Source organism: Montipora foliosa, chromosome 10, assembly GCF_036669935.1.
Source record: "Montipora foliosa isolate CH-2021 chromosome 10, ASM3666993v2, whole genome shotgun sequence".
NCBI lineage: Eukaryota > Metazoa > Cnidaria > Anthozoa > Scleractinia > Acroporidae > Montipora > Montipora foliosa.
The window spans coordinates 4,246,862-4,266,861 of NC_090878.1; the positions used below are offsets into that span (position 1 = coordinate 4,246,862).

General features: G+C 41.0%; 3 protein-coding genes across 4 annotated transcripts in view; 1 reads left to right on the forward strand and 2 right to left on the reverse strand.

Annotated features, from left to right (window-relative positions):
- Positions 1–1,708, forward strand: part of LOC137973231 (structural maintenance of chromosomes protein 2-like) — a 31,791-nt gene extending 30,083 nt beyond the window's left edge. Inside the window, exon 33 of one of the 2 annotated variants that reach the window (XM_068820004.1) lies at positions 1–1,708. This exon is cut by the window's left edge and continues 629 nt beyond it. The gene's annotated coding sequence lies outside the window, so the exon portion shown is untranslated. The other variant, XM_068820005.1, reaches the window with a different exon arrangement.
- Positions 1,230–8,095, reverse strand: LOC137973232 (glutamate carboxypeptidase 2-like). The gene is made up of 7 exons (XM_068820006.1): positions 7,787–8,095; positions 6,851–7,064; positions 5,923–6,108; positions 5,012–5,309; positions 4,348–4,658; positions 2,675–3,360; positions 1,230–1,542 (listed from the first exon to the last, which is right to left on the reverse strand). The coding sequence occupies exons 1-7, from the start codon at positions 8,053–8,055 to the stop codon at positions 1,230–1,232; spliced, it is 2,277 nt and encodes a 758-aa protein (XP_068676107.1). The 5' UTR covers positions 8,056–8,095.
- A 3,977-nt stretch (positions 8,096–12,072) lies between these two features.
- The window catches only part of LOC137973587 (putative N-acetylated-alpha-linked acidic dipeptidase), a 12,540-nt gene continuing 4,612 nt past the window's right edge, over positions 12,073–20,000 (reverse strand). Inside the window, exons 2-7 of the mRNA XM_068820429.1 lie at positions 18,030–18,243; positions 17,398–17,583; positions 16,616–16,913; positions 15,922–16,232; positions 14,388–15,073; positions 12,073–13,199 (exon numbers count right to left, since the gene is read on the reverse strand). Of these exons, the coding sequence (XP_068676530.1) occupies positions 12,887–13,199; positions 14,388–15,073; positions 15,922–16,232; positions 16,616–16,913; positions 17,398–17,583; positions 18,030–18,243 (2,008 nt within the window). The 3' untranslated portion in view covers positions 12,073–12,886. The remainder of the gene's footprint in view (positions 13,200–14,387; positions 15,074–15,921; positions 16,233–16,615; positions 16,914–17,397; positions 17,584–18,029; positions 18,244–20,000) is intronic.

A 20,000-nucleotide genomic window follows, 5' to 3' on the forward strand; every position in this document is an offset into this window, starting at 1 on the left:
TTTCACTTAAAATGTGAATTATATTCTAAAGTCATCCACTCGTGGCAGTTGTGTTGAAACGTAAGTTTTTTTTCAGCTTTGGTCTCGCAAAAATTCAAACAATATACTGATGATGCCGTTGTTATTCCTTTCCTGCAAATCGCAAAACTCTTTTTGATGCTTCCTATGAAATTTCAAAGGTTTTGGAGCGAACTGGGAGCAGTTTTCACCATCCCAAGGGGAGTGATCAAATTTCTGCGGTTCTACTTCCTATAATTACTTCAATCTAGTAAGGTCAAAAATGCAGAAACGTATGTATAAGTTGAAGTTAACAAAGTTATTTTTATGGAGCCTATTTTGCCAATTCTGGGCTCCTCATGTAAACTCCAAATTCACATTTGCAGCTTTATCGGCGAAAAATGATGATCGGTATTAAATTTTCGATTTTATTTGCGCATACCGTATATCGTGAGTAGTGTTGCCAAGCTGAGAAATTTGTGTCAGGACGTGAGTTTTTGAAGTTTTCATACGAACAGAATTTACTAAACAAGACAATGATCCCATTCGCGCTTGTTAGACAGAATCATACGATAAAAGCTAACTGATATCCTATATGCGCTCATTGCATTAAGTGATGTGAGAGTTGTCGTAAACTGAGAACTCTACTGCATGCCGCGTTTGTGAAGCAGCTATTATTCTTGGATATTTTTGTAAGGTGGTATTAGTGGCGTCTTGTCGTAAGTCGTCTTTTTACATATATCCCAATGATTTCTTCACTTTCGCAACTAAAATATTGGTAAAGTACAGTAAACACTTTATTTAAGGATGGCACCTAATAACTGGATTACAACACCAAGAAACTTGTGGACCTTAGAATTTATGTCTGACCACTAAAACCGGGAACTCCGTGTCCTTTCGAATAGTGTGTGGGATCTTTAACGCCCCACAAAGTTAACGAACCGGTGCCTGCGGTTTACAATCTCATCTTCCTAACTCCTAAGGCAATTTTGGGTGACAGTTCATCGCTTCTGTATGAAGTTAAAAACGATATCCTTGTTGGGAAACCGCAGTTCGCGAATGAACCTTGACAAAGAAAACAAACGAGCAAAAGCAACAAGATAACAAAGAAAAAACTCTGGTTCAAAAACCCAGTCACACCTAGACTTTGATATTTTAAGGTTAAACTTGGAAGAGCGATTTACGGTTAGAAGCAAAATACTAAAATAGCAAAAACATCGGACATGCTTGTCCTAGTAAGGTCCCATAAGTATATCGACGGCTGCTAGCACAGATTGTGTAGCAATTGACAGCTGAAGGTCAACCGCGTTCGTGTCCCCGGTTTCATGCAACTTGAACAAAATATCGCTGGCACCAGGAAAGCTGGAAGAACCATACAGATTGTACTTGCTAGGAGCAAAGATCACGTGACGGACTAAGCGTCTTCCCGGCAGGCCATAGGCGTAGATGAATGCTCGCTCCACTTTGATCAATCGGTCATTGAATCTGCGCAGTTCAGCAAAACTCGGTTCCTCAAACTCCCGGATTTTCTTCTCCATTTCATTTCTGATACAACAAAAGAGAGTGTTAATACGAGTTTTGAATGCTGTAGCCACGAATTCCAGTATTTTCCGTGTAATTAGAGTGTTAATACGAGTTACTTAAAGTGTAGATTTGAATGCGGTAATCAAAAAAGAAAGACACTGCAGTACTTTCCGATGTTGTTCTTCAAGGTGGTTCTGACGTTTATGTTTATGATTGAAATCCTAAACTATGGCTAAATGGTAGCTCCTCGGTTAATTCCATTTATGCTGTATAAGTTCTTTTTCCCAATTTGTGGAATTCGTGTGGGAAGTTCTTTCTAACTAATGGAAGAAAAGTGACTAGTGCAGTTACCTGGACCGCACTTAGGGAGGAGTCGGGTTAACCACCGGGGGGGGGGGGGGGGGGAAGGGGAGTCGGGCTAACCACGGGTGTTTGATCGTGAGGTCTGTCCCCAGGGAAGGGATTTTGATCGTATGTTACCTCCCCAGGCTAGCGATTTTGTTCGTACAAAGGACATTTTACCACCTTCACTTGCCGCCAGGTGGACATGTTGACCAATTATTTTGTCCCAGGAGTGGGGAATTTGAATTATTTTAAATGAAAATGTCAAAATCCCCACCCCACCCCATGCCAGACCCCCGCTCCCTGTGTCTTACCATTGATTGGTGCATTATAGACACCTGAAAAATTTGGGCGGCTTCAACTGGATTGGAAGCCATGACCTCTGCAATGCCTGTGTAATGCTCTTTCGTCTATAATCCTCACTTCAAACATACGGTTATTTCATTTAAAGCCATTATGCTACCTTGCGACCCAAATGTTTAGCTCCCACTTATTCCAATATTTCGTCTTAACGAGAAACAATAGGGCCGTTTACACGAGAGAAAATAAGCCGCGGGTTACTCTGGCCGCGGCGTACATAATACGCGAAAGGAACTATTTATTCGAGTATAAACTCCCAAGGCTAGGATAAACCGCGGCTTGAGAAAGCCGTGAACCTAGATTTTGTACCATTTATACCCGGTGTTCGCGTCTTATTTTCTGTCATATAAACGGCCCTATTGGCTGTGTTTTTAATATACCAGAGGAGAATAATTCGTATGGACGGATTATGCATCCTCTGTGTAAGGACGGCCATTGTGGCCTGACTTACTGAGCCTTTGTGAAGGTCTCTGCGGTTTCTCTGAACTTGATAACAGCGCTTTCTAGTAGACCGAGTGTACTGTGACTTTTCAGTTCGTCGCCGTATGTTGAATTTAAAAGTTTCAAAGATTCCTCCAGCGCTTCTGCGTATAGCATTGCATTCATATTCAAGAGTGGCATGTCTGCAAACGCGAGCAGTAATTTACCATAGAATTGAGTTGATGTCTTGTGGTATTTGAAATTGGGGTCAATGAATTTCGTCAGCCATTCGAATGTGTCGTGTTGTGTGTGGTAAACTGGATAGAAAACGGGGGTGTTGTTGTAGCCAATGTAACGAAAATCCGCCGCAGGGACTCCAATATATTGGTGAAATGATGCATAATCACTTCCGGAACCCAAATTGCCGACTTTCGGTTTGGGAGGGTCCGCCTTAGGGTCTGCGGGATTTCTTTCAGCCATGACGTCATAAAGTGTTTTTTTATCGCCATGCGCGCCAGGATCGTCCACCATTTTGGTGAACTCTAGTAATGTGTCTTTAACAAGGGGAGAGGAATACATCATAAAGAGGTAATTGCCTGCGACGACTGCATCTGCATTGAGGTAGATCACAGCTCTTTCAGTGAGAAGTTTTTCATGTTGTTCAACCCACTCTACCGATCCAATAAGACTGTATTCTTCTCCTCCCCAGCTACAGATCTGAAAAAGAAGACATTTTGCTCCTGCTCTTTAAGGGATCCTCCTGGAAATAATGTTACAGTCAAGCTTCAAAGCAAATGTTTGTATCAGAAATGAAGACGCAAATATCTCATTCATTTCTCCAGGTGCTCATCTGGTTTTTCTTGATATAGTCAGGGCTTTGTGGAAACGTTTTTTCCGGTTTAAAGTTTTCTTTTGTAGGTGTGGATGGTACAGGTGGTGAGAGAAGAATGATCTCGGTTTTATAACATCAATGTTTTGCGCAAGCCTACAACAAGGAATATTTCTATCATATCACCAATCATGATATTAGAGGCGTCCAACAGGAGTTAAATTCGTGTGAACATACAGGAACATGTAATAGCTTATTGAAAACTGAGAACGACTTCAGAGCTCACTGATTTCATGCTAACTAGTTTCCGTAACGGCCTCTATCTCATTCAAAGGTCGCGCAGGTTGCCTCATGAGCATAATGGGTTTGCTTTTTACGCTTTTGTAGGATAACCTCTGTACAAACATGCAGCTGGAAAATGTGGGAAAGTTACAGCAACCTTAGAAACAAATCCTTAATTTACGGACGGTGCCTACTAATTCAAGATATTTTTGCCCCGGTGTGGGATTATGCAGGAAATGTAGATCTTAACAAGTTTTATTGAAATCCAAAAGAAAATTGGGGGTAACCACGCATTTTTCAAAGATAATTCATGAATAATATTTGTAAAAAGCTTTAAAATACAAAGCAATGTATTGCGTTCTTTCTCAAATTGAAGCTTAAGAATCTCTCAAAAATGCATGGTTACCCCCAATTTTCGTTTTGAATACCAAGAGTACTTACTAAGATCTACTTTCTCTGGATAGTTTTAAACCGCGCAAAAATATCCATGTATTAGTAAGCATCGGCGATAGGAAATCCGAGTATCTGGAGATGCGCAAAACGTATGCGCAATAACAATAGTAGGCACCGTCCTTAATTCTTCACTAACTGACCTTAATTGTCCGACGCGGTTTCCATCCGGCCTTTTTTAATTCTCCGAATCCACGAGCAATTTCAGTGGTGATAGCGATTCCACTAACTGAATCAACAGCTCCGTTCACCCAAGAATCTCTGTGGCTACCAATCAAAACAAAGCGATCAGGCTCGATGTCCCCATAAATTGTGCCAATCACATTGAAGATCGACTTGACTTCGTAATAGTTGTTTATTTCTAGCGAAACAGTCATATCATTGTCGTTATAGCCAGGTCCAAGACGATAGGTAAGATCCAGAGATCCTCTCCAATCCTTTGGGGCTTCCGGACCTAAATCAAGAGTAAACATTTTGGGATCTAGTTTAACAATAGGGTTATGTTTAGGTGATTGCTTAACCAGCCAGCGGTATCACAAGATTCCACGAAAGAAGAGAACATTGGGCCGAGTCTGGAATCAAACCCGTGATATATTTTGTTGTTCCGCAAAGTTGGTTAGGAAACTGTGTGTCATGGTTTCTCTAACCACAGGCTTTTATTCAAGCTAAAAATGGCTTGAAATGTTCGGTCGTTTACCTGTTCTGTCAAGGTTTGAGACAGATTTCTTTCAATTCTTTTTCTATTAGGAAAGGCTTATTCTATTTAACAGAAATCTATGGCACCTAAAGTTTTAAATTCCACCTTACCTTCCATTCTGCTGAGAAATTCAATAGCATCACCGTATCCTATGGGATGAGCAGGAATGGGTGGAAGTTCGCTTTCCTTTAACGACCTCCGGTACATCCCTGGCGTTGCGGCTATTCCTGGTGTTTGGGGATCTCCACTCCCCGGAAAAGTATACAACGATCCCCTTTGTACCCCACTAGCTGGAAGCCAAGCAGTGTTGGGATATGTATTTTTGGGGTCTCCCCCTGCTAAAGCGTAATCCGCAGGGTCTGAGAAGATAAGAGCGGCTATGGCGCCATAATTTGCTGCATTTGCTACCTAGAAAACGGACATCACAAACTGTTACCTTTGAATGAATTTATTTCTTGTTAGTCAGTTGTCCCTAGAGCGGTTCTAAATTGAGTGTCGAAATTAATTAGCGAATTGCTTTGTTTTTGCGTAACTTCACTCAGTGATCGGTCCAAAGTTCTCGCGCCAGTTTTCAATCAATCAACTCACTCGCTGTATCATCCCGGGCCAGTTGATTGAAAACGTTTGGGCTCCACTCTTCACCCACAAAGCAGAACAATTAATTGTAGGAGCTTGGCCATTTGTCTTGAATATTGTTAAAAAGTAATTGATATAATTACGAAAAAATTTTGAAGAGGGAGATGTAATTGAGCTTTCATGGCGTTCTCTCCGCTTCGTATCGAGACAGAAGAAGGCGTTTTTAAGTTATTCTTGTATCCCGAATAAATTCTTCAGTGTTTCTTCTTTCCTGATTTCATCGTCGTATGTTATTTTCCGTTCTTCATAATGTCTAACTTCCCCATTACATGAACGCTGATACGTTTGAGCGACTGGTCGGGTGTGTTCCAATGTTAGATTAATCCATTCGGGGAGGATACCGTTGTTACTCAATTCAACCAGCCGATACCACAGTGTATCATACCTTATTTCCTCGAAATATTTTTCCGTATCTCATAATAGCGATCTTTCCTGTCACATTTACGCTGAGATTCTTGAGCTGTTCAAAGTCTTGCCTTCGTCCATAGTTGACGTAAACAAGCTTCCCTTCCGCTTTTCCACTGGGACTGTAACCTAGGAACGGCTGCACAGCTTTCTTCGCGCTGCCATCCTATAACGTCACGTAAGCAAGTTAATTGCGATCGATTAGAATAGTTTTCCTTTTTTATTTTTGTTCATTTGTATTTACGAAAAACTGGTTCAACAATCGCCATGCGCCGCAAGACAGGATAAAATCCCTTTGTATTTTATGACTGGTGCAATTCACGAGTGCGCGTGACTTGGCGGGCGGAAAAAGACCTTGCCTGCCATGAGTTGCATTGTCACGCTATTATTTAACTCCACTAACAACCCATGTCTTTGGGCTGAGTCGTGTGAATCAAGTTTAGAGAACTTTCCTGTACTTGGTAATGGCTAGCTTTGCTTTCAGTTTGCTCTTTTCCCGCTTACCATACTCTCTTTCCTCGTGAAATTTATTTCTTCCGCAGTTTCTTCTGGTCTTCTTTTGGAAAAAGAAGCTCGAGCGCATGCGTGTTTTTTTTTTTTTTTTTTCTACCCTTAAGACAATCTCGACCCCAGAGCTCTGGGGAACTCTGAAACAAAGTGTCTTCTCATTGGTTTTCATGAAGAACAATCAAAAGCGTCTAAGCGTCTCTAATTGGTGCATTCATGTTAGCACGAGAAATGAGCAGGCGCAATAAGGTTCAAATGGCAAATTTTTAGCTGTAAGAACCCTGGCGCATGTTCTTCTTCCCAGAGTTTCCCAGAGCCTTGGGTTGAACCAAGGCTCTGGTGACGAGAATGCCCTTAAGAAATATAACGCATTACAACCAAATTCTTCCAGCACTTTGTACCTGTTCGTCTCCTTTGATTTGATGAATAATAGTTCCATTTTTATATTTGATGGTTATTCTTGTCGGATGTGTTGTGTTGGGGAAGGACAGCAGCGCTTTGTACTCGGGTTGTTCCACGTGATCAAAGCCATACTCCTTCCAGCGCCTCTCCAGTTCATTAGCAAGTTCTTTTTGACGGGGAGAGCCTGCGATATGCGGTTTTTCCGAAAAATACCTAAGAGAGAACGGGACAAAATCAGTTTCATCGGAAAAGGAACTCTTACTGAATAAAAACATTTGATTTTGACATCATCAGAAGCTGACAACAGTAGGGATGAAAAGGGCGACATTAAATTTTATGCAATTGTCCATCTTCGAGGGAAATCCTGTGGTGCTGTTTATTATGCTGTACAAGGTGGTTCTATCTTTTTAGTTTGTAGGTGTAACCCTAAAGTTTGACCATTCAAATGAAAGCTACTGACCAGTACTTTCCTGTGGTGCTGTTTATTATGCTGTACGAGGTGGCGGATTCTGTCCTTTGAGTCTGTGGGTGTAATCCTAAACTGTGATTACTCAGCAGTACTTTCCTGTGATGCATTTTACTGTGCTGTTTTTGGTTGGTATTTTGAGTCGGTACACTAAATTGTTCAATAAGAGAAAATCTCTACCCAGTTTTAATTTCAGGCAACTCTTACCAAATTTAAGAACTCTTTATGACGTTTCTTGAATGAACTTAACTTAAAAATCGGATCTACCTAATCACCATAGACAGAACTGCATTGTTATGTTGTTCATCCTGTTTGCTCATGGAAAAGTTCGAATTTACTTGAAATCGTTTCATGTTCTTCATTTTGAGTTCCCTTGATCTGCACATTGAGCAACGGTTTTAACTCGACGTATTTTTCAAGTAAACGAATAAAAGTAAGCAATTTGTCTCGTTTCTTATGCAGTACTTACTTTAGGCTACTCTTTAGTTTTCCTTCGCTGACACCTTTTTGAAATTCCAGATGATATTTCCTTGCTCCTTCTTGTCGTCTTTGAAATTCTTTTTTCTCGTCTTCCATTTCGCTTATCTTCTCTTCATCCTCTGACTTAGATTTCATTGCAAAAAAACCGATCAGAAAGCCGATAAAGAAGGCTACAATTAAAGCGACGATTCCAGCTATGCAGCGAACTCGTCTTTGCCTTTTCTTCTTCTTGTAAGTAAGCTCGACCTTATCATCCATAGTCGTGAAATTCTCGCGCGTAACGCAAGCAAAAGCTTAGTGCTTGCTATCGGAGACAATACCTTAGGAGTTAAGAGATTTTGCATATCTTTTGAAGGGTCCCTGAATAAATATTCAACACTTGACTGGTAATTTCTTTTTGATGCAAATCTCTTTCTATGCAGCAAAAAGCTCCTAATGCAAGGGCTTTCTTGATGACCTAAGAGAAGTCCCTTGGGACTCACCTTTTGGTCACATTGGTCTTCAGTCATATAAAGATATTATTCACTGAAAGTAAAATCAAGTGCGTGGCGATCAGTGGCCTCAGTGGATAACACCGCCAATCCAGCGAGAAATAACCAGTAGTGCAGCAGCTGATCCAAAGATTACTCGCCATTGGTTCGCAACCCTTGCAAAAAACAATTACATGTCATTTTTTCTATTGTTTTAGCCATTGTTTGGGGTCAGGGTTTCCCGAAATAACAGACGAAATAGATTATTCAAAATACATAGAAGAAATTAGAATACAGTCTCTTGGGAGGCATACAGGAATAAAGTTACCTCAATGAAATGTGCCCATATGGCAAAATTTTTGCGAAGAGACGTCACTTAACGCACACCACTAAAGTGAAATTTGGAAATAAATGAGACCTCTTCTACCCAATACTGCTAATATCAACCAAGCAATCATTCTTGTGGAGAGCGATCAAGTTTTAAAAGATGCGAACTTAATAGCAGGAACATTTAATGACTTTTTCGCCGCCCTTCAGCTGGTTCCGTTAACACCCAGTCTGATCCTTCATCACATCCTTGTGTTCAAAAGATCACTGAAAACTGGCATCCTGACGCAATTATTCGTGCAACTTGTCTCGCAACGCCATTTCTACTAACGTTCTCACAATACAAAAACAAGTTTTTTTTGCCGGTGTTACACTGAGCAACGTTTCATGCAACTTGTCTCGTTTCGATGATCACATGAGATTAATGGAACATTTTCATTGCCTGGTGCAACAAACCATTGCGAAACAAGTTGCAGGACAGATGTTACACTGCGCAATGCTTAAAAAATTCGTTGCAACCGTTGCGGAAAGTAGAATTCAATTCCACTTACATTGGCCAATGAATCGTGCAATTTTTCTCGCAATGTCGTTGCGAGACAAGTTGCCGAAGAATTGCTAAATGTAACAGCACCTTTAGTCTTTATACAGCCGAAAGCCTGAAAAGAGTTCGACCCAAGGAAATTAGTGGGCGTTGACGGTGTCTTTACTCAAATCTTATCGCTATCTGCTCCGGCAATAGCAGAAGAGGTGGTCAAGTTTATTAACAAATTTATGGAGAAATGCGTTTGGCCATCATGAGAACTGAAAAGAAGCCATGTATCGCCCATCTTCAGAAAAGATGATGCAACAGACAAGAGACACTACAGACGTGTTTACTTGTACCAACGAGGAAGTTGTCTATGTCCAATTAGATGACTAGATTCGACAACACCATTTCTCATTCCTTAAAGGGCACTCCTAGTGTTCTTCGCTTTTGAAAATGACCGAGGATTGGGGTCTTAGCCTTGACCAACGAAGTAAGGTTGACATCGTAGCGGTTTACCCATGCAAAGCGTTTGACTTTGTTTGCCTCGACTCTTTTTTTTTGGCCAAGCTTAAGGCGTATGGGCTCATGGACATCTGTGCTCTGGACCTGATAACCGCTTACATTAAGGATCGACAACAAAGAGTCAAGATCGAAGGAACATTTCCGGAGTGGAGGGACATCAGTATTGATTCCTCAGGAACCCCTTATTCCTCTCTCCTGTTTAATTAGTATTTTTATGAATGATCTAAACTACTTCATTTCAGAAACATCGCTAAGATTATTCGCGGATGATTCCACCGTGTATATAGTTGATATCTCTGCAGCTGTCTTAGACTGTTACCAACGATGCTTTAAGCTCCTTATCGGGCTGATTTAATCTTAACTATCTTGCAAATGATAAACCCGGACAAGACGCAAGCCCTTGTCGTTGGTCTTTCAACGAATGACTTCGCTTCGCAGATAGACGGAGGATGCCTCCGTCTCTGTTTCTAAACACTTGAAGATTTTTGGAGTAAGTTTGGACAATAAGCTGGCTTTTAAGTATGAAGGTACACATTTCCCTTCAATTGGGAAACGCTTGTAGAATAACAGCAGCACTGAGAAAATCACGTCGCTTTATACCTCTCGAAACTATGAAAGGACTATATAAGACATTTATGCTGCCCCAGTTGCAGTTGCTGAGAAGCCTGAAGAAAATCCAGGATCGAACGGGACTCGAACCCATGACTGCGCGATTGGGCTGCACTTGGATTGGCATAGAGTGGCTGCTACAACTTTCCTTCGCTCCTAGCGCTTCTACGCGACTGGTACGTTAACTGGATACGTTTTTGCGACAGTCTTGAGTAAATCCATTTCAGTATGGCATATTGTCTTCCACTCATGTTTTAATGTCTGAATCTGATTATGTTTACTTGAGGAAGAGAGTTAGACGGAAGTCCCAGAGAATGAAACTGGTCAAACTATCGAAAGCAGTCTGTTATCGCATACAATACTCTCCTCCCATGTTACAGAAGATTGCTTCATGTATGGGTGATTTTCTACTTCTTTGTTTTTGAAAGGCTGTTTCCAGGCCCACCCGACAAGGAGGAGTTCAGGAACCTTGTATTTGAAAAGGCCGGAGGGACATCTTATTAGTAATGTAGACACCTTTTTCATACTCTCGTCCATTCCTTTTCACTGCATTCAAAGTGACAGCAATTAATCGTACTTAAATTGTTTTAAATTGTGAATTATATTTTAAAGTCATCCACTCAAGGTGGTTGTGTTGAAACGTACTGATGGTGCCGTTGTGTTCTTACCGTTGTTATTCTTTCCTCAAACCGTAAAACGCTTGTTGATGCTTCCGTCTCAGTTTTCTATGAAATTTTCAAGGTTTTGGAGCGAACTGGAAGCAGTTCTCACCATCCCAAGGGGAGTGACCGAATTTTCTGTGTTTCAACTTCACATATCTACTTCAATTAAGGTCAACAATGTAGAAACATTAAAATTAAAGAATCGTATGTAAAAGATAAATTTAGCAAAGTGACTTTTATGGAGCCTATTGTGTCCATTCTGGACTCCTCGTGTGAAGTTCTTATTCAAATTTGCAGCTTGATCGGCGAAATATACTGATTGCTATTAAATTTCCGATTTTATTTACTCATACCGTATGATCGTGCTTAGTGTTGTCAAGCTGAGGAATTGTCAGGAAGCGAAAGTTTCTAGTCTTCAAACGAACAGAATTTACTAAACAAAACAATGATCCCATTCGCGCTTGTTAGACGGTAGCCTCGCAGCTCCTACAAGGTCTCACCTGATTGCAGACCACCCTTGAGGTTTAACAAAAGAACAAATAACAGAAACAATGGACCCTAGAGGATAGAGTTGCAGCCCTTTTGTTTTAGGCCTAGGGTCCATTGTTTCTGTTATTTGTTCTTTTGTTAAGGGTTAGGGTGGTCTCCAATCAGGTGAGACCTTGTAAGAGCTGCGAGGTGACCCTTGTTAGATATGGAATCCATAAAAGCTTAACTGAAAACTCTACTGGCGCTTTTGTGAAGCGGCTATTATTCTTGAATATTTTTGTAAGATGGTGTCGTCCTTTTACGGAAAAAGTCCAAGGAAGCAAGTGGCATTTTTAGATAATATGTGTAGAGCGGTTTTCAAATGAGTGTCGTAAAACCAAAACCAAAGTAATTACTTTGGCCAATCAAAAAGGGCGGATACAATCCAGTAAACCAATCAAAACTCTAAGTAATTACACGTAGCGGACACAAAGCGCGGGAAAATGAGCACGCACGAGCCACGATTGATTTTGGTTTCACTTCTGATTGGTTGAAAAAGTGGCGCGAGAACTTTAAACCAATCACTGAGTGAAGAAATCAAAAACCAAAGCAATTCGCTAATTAATTTCAACACTCAACTGAAAACCACTCTATACGCCATTGATTTCTTCACTTGTGCAACTAAAACATTAGCAAAGTAAAGTAAACACTTTATTTAAGGATAGCACTTAACAACTGTGTTACAACACTAGGAAACTTGTGGACCTTAGAATTCAGGCCTGACCACTACACCGGGAATTCGTGCCCCGCCCTTTTCGAGTAGTGTGTGGGATCTTGAACGTCCCATAGGGTTTATAAACCAGGACCTTCGGTCTACTATCTTATCTTCCTGAGGCAATATTGGTTAATAATTTAGTCCCTCTGTATGAAATTTACGGCTTATCTTTGTTGCGAAAACCTCAATTTGCAAATGATACAGAACCTTGAGAAAGAAAACAAATGAGCACCGTGCCAGCAGATTCTTTCTTAACTCGGCGAGAAAGAAAATACTCTGCAGAAATCGTGTACAGTATTTATTGAGTATGCGCAAGCCGTTGCTTGGAAACGGTTTCAGACCCAGAAAAAGGGCCAAGTCTCGATCACGAGCACAATCCTAGACGCCATATTGATTTTAATGTTGAAGGCTCGATTTCCTTCGTCTTGTCAGAAATATGATGCGCGCGCTTCCTAAACCGGTTTGACCGATGTGAGTAGCCCAGAAACTTTGGCTGCAACGAGTTAAAAGATTTGACACGATTTCTGCAGAGCCTTTCTTGTCGACTGTCTGGTTACTTATAGAGAGGCTCTGCTCGCAGGGTGATAAATGAGCAAAAGCAACAAGATAACAAAGAAAAACATCGGGTAAACCTAGTAGACTTCTTCAGGCTAAATTTGAAAAAGCGATTTACGATTGAAAGCAAAATACTAAAAATAGCAAAACAATGGAAACATCGGACATGCTTGTCCTAGTAAGGTCCCTTAAGTATATCGACGGCTGCTAGCACAGATTGTGTAGCAATTGACAGCTGAAGGTCAACCGCGTTCGTGTCCCCGGTTTCATGCAACTTGAACAAAATATCGCTGGCACCAGGAAAGCTGGAAGAACCATACAGATTGTACTTGCTAGGAGCAAAGATCACGTGACGGACTAAGCGTCTTCCCGGCAGGCCATAGGCGTAGATGAATGCTCGCTCCACTTTGATCAATCGGTCATTGAATCTGCGCAGTTCAGCAAAACTCGGTTCCTCAAACTCCCGGATTTTCTTCTCCATTTCATTTCTGATACAACAAAAGAGAGTGTTAATACGAGTTTTGAATGCTGTAGCCACGAATTCCAGTATTTTCCGTGTAATTAGTGTTCATTTGCTTTCTCCTTTCCTGGTTTGTCCTACTATAGTTTTCCTAGTCCGTAATTAAGCTTCGCTTGTTTTTTGTCTACCTTTGTCACACCACCTCGTTAACACCCATGTAAAACTCGTGTTGTTCTTTGTGTTAGTTTCGCTGGTATTGTTTAGTTTCATATATAGACCGAATGCATAAATGGCGGCCAAAAAATAGTCTTTTGTTTATGTGCTAATTAACCTCACTAGCCTCGTTTGCATGGACAAAATACAAAAGAAAAGGTGCTTGAGAGCGAGGCTAGTGAGTCTAATTAGCACATAAACAAAAGAATATTTTTTTGGCCGCCATTTATGCATTCGGTCTATAAGTTTGTTCATGTTGTATGCAAAACCGAGAGAGCCGCACAGATCTTGTAAGTGTCTTGTACGTCTAACCTTTCCTTGTAATCTCAAGTATGTGCTCCGTTTTTCCCTTCAGTGAATCGTCAAGTAAAATAAAAGTACGATATCAAAGTGTGCGCAGGGTCGTTAACAAATGCGGTTATCAAAAACAACGTGCAGTTCTTTTTTATGGTGTTCGTCGAGGTGGCTCCGGCTAACGTTTATGTTTATGATTGAAATCCTAAACTACGAGCCTCGTAGCTAAGCTACGCGCTTCATTGCCTGTCTATCACCTTTTATTAAAAACTGGATCATTGGATAATGCAATTCGAGAGTTTTGATTGGCTAAGCCATCATGGGTTATGAGCCATTATACCATGATCTACAAACACGGTAAGCATATGCGTGATTTTTTGGGCCTTTTTATTTTTATTGTAGTCTAGTTTTCTCTCTTTTGGGGGCGTTCTTAATAAAACAATTATTCCACTCGCGCTTGTTGGATATGAGATGATTATAGCCAACTCGGCGCATATCATCTCATATCCAACGCGCGCTCATGGAACAATTGTTAAATATCCGACGCGCGCTCTTTAGAGTGTTTTCCATGGCGTAATAGGGCGGATGGCTCGTCTAGACGCACTGATATAATTTTCTAAGTGCTTTCCGGATATTTCTTGCTGAAAAGAAAGTGATAGGATGGATTATGCATCTTTCGTATAATGACGGCCATTGTGGAGTGACTTACTGAGCCTTTGTGAAGTGATCTGCGGTTTCTCTGAACTTGACAACAGCACTTTCTAATAGACCAAGTGTACTGTGGCTTTTCAGTTCGTCGCCATATGATGAATTTAAGCTTTTCAAAGATTCCTCCAGTGCTTCTGCGTATAGCATCGCATTCATCCTCAAGAGCGGCGTGTCTGCAAACGCGAGCAGTAACTGACCACAGAACTGAGTTAATGCCTTGTGGTATTTGAAATCGGGGTCAATGAATTTCGTCAGCCATTTGAATGTGTCGTGTTGTGTGTGGTAAACTGGATAGAAAACGGGAGTGTTGTTGTAGCCACGGTAACGAAAATCCGCTGCAGGGACTCCAATATATTGATAAAATGGTGCAAAATCACTTCCGGATCCTAAATTGCCCACTTTCGGTTTGGGAGGGTCTGCCCTAGGGTCTGCGGGATCTCTTTCAGCCATGACGTCATAAAGTGTTTTTTTATCGCCATGCGCACCAGGATCGTCCACCATTTTGGTGAACTCTAGTAATGTGTTTTTAACAAGGGGAGAGGAAGACATAGCAAACAGGTAATTGCCTGAGATGACTGCATCTGCATTGAGGTAGATTACAGCTCTTTCAGTGAGAAGCTTTTCATGTTGTTCAACCCACTCTACCGATCCAATAAGACTGTATTCTTCTCCTCCCCAGCTACAGATCTGAAAAAGAAGACATTTTGCTCCTGCTCTTTAAGGGATCTTCCTATCCGATCAAAATATTTTTAAACCACTGGAAATAATATTACAGTCAAGCTTCTTGCAAAGTTTACCAAAACCAGCGTCTGTACCAGAAATGAAAAAGCAAATATCTCATTCACTTTTTCCAGGAGCTCATCTGGTTTTTCTTGATATAGTCAGCTGCGCCTTTTGAAAACGTTTCGAACAATTTTAGTGGAAACATATCTTCCGGTTAAAAGTTTTCTTTTCTAGGTGTGGATGTTACCTTCAACGTAAGTGACATTCGGCAAGATCTGCTCAAGGGTATCTCTGATTTTGGCAAGAGTTCGTAAATAGACTTAGCGTTCAGTGACTGTCCTTATCGGCCCACATATTGTTTATTTTTTTGGAGGGGAATTGGGGTGGGGGGAGATGAGTCGACAACCAGCACAAACTCAGCCCACTTTTTTTCCAACAAAACAGGATACAAATCCTGTACAGGGTACCGGTGTTGGGAGGAGTACGAAATTGGCACTATAACATTCATGGTTTGCGCAAGTCTACAACACGGAATATTTAGCTATCATGTCACCAATCTAGACATTAGAGGCGTCCAACAGGAGTTAAATTCGAGTGAACATACAGGAACATGTAGTACATCTTTGGGAATTGAGAACGACTTCCGAGCTCACCGAATTCATGCTAACTAGTTTCCGTAACGGGCTCTATCTCATTCAAAGGTCGCGCAGGTTGTCTCATGAGCATGTGTTTGTTTTTTCAGTTGGAAATGTGTGGGAAAGTTACAGCACCCTTAGAAACAAATCCTTAAATTTAATTCTTCGCTAACTGACCTTAATTGTCCGACGCGGCTTCCATCCGGCCTTTTTTAATTCTCCGAATCCACGAGCAATTTCAGTGGTGATGGCGATTCCACTAACTGAATCAACAGCTCCGTTCACCCAGGAATCTCTGTGGCTACCAATCAAAACATAGCGATCAGGCTCGATGTCCCCATAAATTGTGCCAATCACATTGAAGATCGACTTAACTTCGTAATAGTTGTTTATTTCCAGCGAAACCGTCATATCGTTGTCGTTATAGCCAGGTCCAAGACGATAGGTAATATCCAGAGATCCTCTCCAATCCTTTGGGGCTTCCGGGCCTAAATCAAGAGTAAACGTTTGTGATCTAGTTTAACAATGGGGTTATGTTTAGGTGATTGTTTAACCAGCCAGCAGCATCACAAGATTCCAAGAAACAAGAGAACAAGTGAACTCAACCTTTCAACATTGAGCTGAGTCCTGGAATCAAACCCGTGATTTATTTTGTTGTTCCGCAAAGTTGGTTACAAAACTGTGAGTCATGCGGTTTCTCTGACCACAGGCTTTTATTCAAGCTAAAGATCGCTTGAAATGTTCGGTCGTTTACCTGTTCTGTCAAAGTTTGAGACAGATTCCTTTCAACTCTTTTTCTATTTACTATTAGAAAAGACTTATTCTATTTAACAGAAACCTATGGTACCTAAAGTTCTAAATTCCACCTTACCTTTCATTCTACTGAGAAATTCAATAGCATCACCGTATCCTATGGGATGAGCAGGAATGGGTGGAAGTTCGCTTTCCTTTAACGACCTCCGGTACATCCCTGGCTTTGCGGCTATTCCAGGTGTTTGGGGATCTCCACTCCCCGGAAAAGTATACAATGATCCCCTTTGAACCCCACTAGCTGGAAGCCAAGCAGTGTTGGGATATGTATTTTTGGGGTCTCCCCCTGCTAAAGCGTAATCCGCAGGGTCTGAGAAGATAAGAGCGGCTATGGCGCCATAACTTGCTGCATTTGCTACCTAGGAAACGAACATCACAAACTGTTACCTTTGAATGAATTGCTTTTTTTGAAAACCGCTGTTCCAGTTGAACCAAACGTTTGGGCTCCCCTCTTTACCCACAAAGGAAAAGAATTAAAAGCTTGGCCGGCAATTAGAGCTATTTGTTTTGAATATTGTTCAAAAGTAATTGATATAATTACGGAGAAATTTTGGAGAGGCCTTACGGAGCTTTCATGGCGTTCTCTCTGCTTTGTATCAAGACAAAAGAAGGGGTTTTTAAACTTTTCTTATATCCCGAATAAATTGTTCAGTGTTTCTTCTATCCTTATTTCATCGGAGTATGTCATTTTGCGTTGTTGTTCATAATGGCTAACTTCCCCATTACATGAACGCTGATACGTTTGAGCGACTGGTCGGGTGCGTTCCAATGTTAGATTAATCCATACAGGTAGGATAACGATGTTTTCTCAGTTCAACCAGTCGACGCTTGAGTGTATCATACCTTATTTCCTCGAAATATTTTTCCGTATCTCATAATAGCGATCTTTCCCGTCACATTAACGCTGAGATTCTTGAGCTGTTCAAAGTCTTGCACTCGTCCATAGTTGACATAAACAAGCTCCCCTTCCTCTTTTCCACTGGGACTGTAACCTAGGAACGGCTGCACAGCTTTCTCAGAGCCGCCATCCTATAACGTCAGGAAAGCAAGTTAATTGCAATCGATTTGAAAGTTTTATTGTTTTACTTTTGGTCATTTTTATTAATGAAAAACTAGTCTAACAATCGCCGTGCGCGGCAAGACAGGACAGGATGTCTTTCTTTTCTATGGTTGGTGTAATTTACGAGTTTCCTATCTTTTTGACTTGGTGGGAGGAAGAAAGACCTTTAACGTGAGCTGGTCACGCGATAATCTAACAAAACGGCCGGAGTTGATTCAAAGTTAGAAAACTTTCCCTTTTTGGTTAGCTTTGCTTTACTCCTGTGACATACGAGTAATGTCTTCCGCACTTATTTTTGGTCTTCTTCTGGTAAAAGGCGTGCATGCGCATACGTGCTTTGCTTTGGCTTTACTATCCGTAAGGAAAACAAGGCAACACCACTGAAAATTCAATAAATTCTTCCTGGCCCTCGCACCTGTTCCTCTCCTTTGATTTGATGAATAATAGTTCCATTTTTATATTTGATGGTTATTCTTGTCGGATGTGTTGTGTTGGGGAAGGACAGCAGCGCTTTGTACTCGGGTTGTTCCACGTGATCAAAGCCATACTCCTTCCAGCGCCTCTCCAGTTCATTAGCAAGTTCTTTTTGACGGGGAGAGCCTGCGATATGCGGTTTTTCCGAAAAATACCTATGAGAGAACGGGACAAAATCAGATTCTTGGGAAAAGGAATCTTTTGAGTACTTTTTTTGCTGTTATTTCTGAATAACAACATCTGATTTTGACATCATCAGAAGCTGACAAGATTCTTAGGGACTAAACGGGCGACATTTATGCAATTGTCCATCTTCGGGGCAAATCTTGTACGGTTTTTATAGACAGAGTACATAGACAGTACTGCATTCGTTATGCTTTTTATCTTGTTCGCTCATGGAAAAATTCGGATTTACTTGAAATCGTTTTGATTTTCTCCACTTTGAGTTCCCATGACCTGCACATTGAGTAACTTTTTTTTAACTAGATGTAGTTTTAAAGAAAATGAATAAATGTGAGCAAATTCTTGTAAATAACTTCTATACAAGTTGCTTATGCGCAGAATGCTCGCGCACAATTGCCTTGATAGATTTGGCGATACCACAATAGCAACTTTCTTTTTCATTAACAGCTAATAATTAAATGTTCTACCGAATCTTTGTAAACTGTGTTGGAAAAGTTGCGGAAAAAGCAAGCTTGACCAGTCCATTGTGCCGCTGCATGCATTGCAACGGTGGATCACAGTATTGTGATTTCTAAGTTGGCTGTGTATGGTATAAGAGGCGTCTCAATCGAATGGTTTAAGGCCGGTTTTAAACGTCGCATTTTGCATGTGCCGAATCTAATGCAAATAAGCGAAAACGGTAGATTTTTCTCATTTGCATTTAGATTCGGCACATGTAAAATATGACGTTTAAAACGGGCCTAAATCATACTTATATGAACGCATTCAGGAATGTTTCCTGAATGCCTCCCTTTCCAACAATTGTGTATTGTCCTGCGGTATCCATCAGTGGACAATTCTTGGACTGCTTCTTTTTCTCTTATACATTAATGATCTACTGAATTGTCTCTTGCACTCACAGCCCCGAATACACATGTATGCCGATGACACCCACTTGACGCTTGCAGGTAATAATATCGGTAGTATTGGAATTAATCTCCATAAAGATCTTGTCAGCGTCAATGAGTGGCTTATAGCTAATAAGCTTACACTAAATGAATCTAAAACTGAATTTATGCTAATTTGTTTTCGGCAAAGCCTGAGGTCGTTTGACCATTCCCCCTCTCTAAAATTTGACTGAGCCCAGATAAGCCAGGTGCCCAACACCAAATCTCTCGTTATTTATATCGACGAAAATCTGACTTAGAATGTTCACATCGAGAACCTATCTAAGAAGATTGCTTCTGGTATTGGGGCCCTGGAACGTATTCGACCTTTTGTTCCTCACAGAACGCTGCGATTTATTTAAACTTCTCTGGTGAAACCTTTATTTTAATTACTGTAACGTTGTCTGGGGTAACTGTATAATAAAACTCTTGCCAGTAAACTCCAAACGTTACAAAACCGTGCTGCTAGAGTCCTGACCTCCTCCGCCTTTGACACCAGTACTGAATACCTTTTTCAAGTGTTGAATGGGAGAAAGCTTGAATCTCAGCGCCGGATACAAAAAGCTTTGCGTGGTGTATAAATCTCTAAACAGGCTCGCTCCTGTAAATAAGTTGCTGCAAAAGTCCTGCGTAAAGCGCTATCCTCCATCTTCTGACGCTTGTTCCCTCGCGAACGCTTTTGCGGATTTTTTCGCTCAGAAAATTGACCAGATACTTGCTGATCTTCAAGAAAAGAGAACCGCGGATCCTGACCTTTCTTTGAGTGAGTCTACTACATGCCAGGTTGAATTATAAGACACTGT

What these genes read in the sequence shown, in the direction of transcription:
- LOC137973232 (XM_068820006.1), bottom strand. Translation starts at nt 8,055, where the DNA reads ATGGATGATAAGGTCGAGCTTACTTACAAGAAGAAGAAAAGGCAAAGA. An exon ending in AAATATTTCGAGGAAATAAG is followed by an intron (nt 5,310 to 5,922) that starts GTATGATACACT and finishes TCCGTTTTCTAG; the next exon opens with GTAGCAAATGCAGCAAATTA. An exon ending in ATTTCTCAGCAGAATGGAAG is followed by an intron (nt 4,659 to 5,011) that starts GTAAGGTGGAAT and finishes CTCTTGATTTAG; the next exon opens with GTCCGGAAGCCCCAAAGGAT.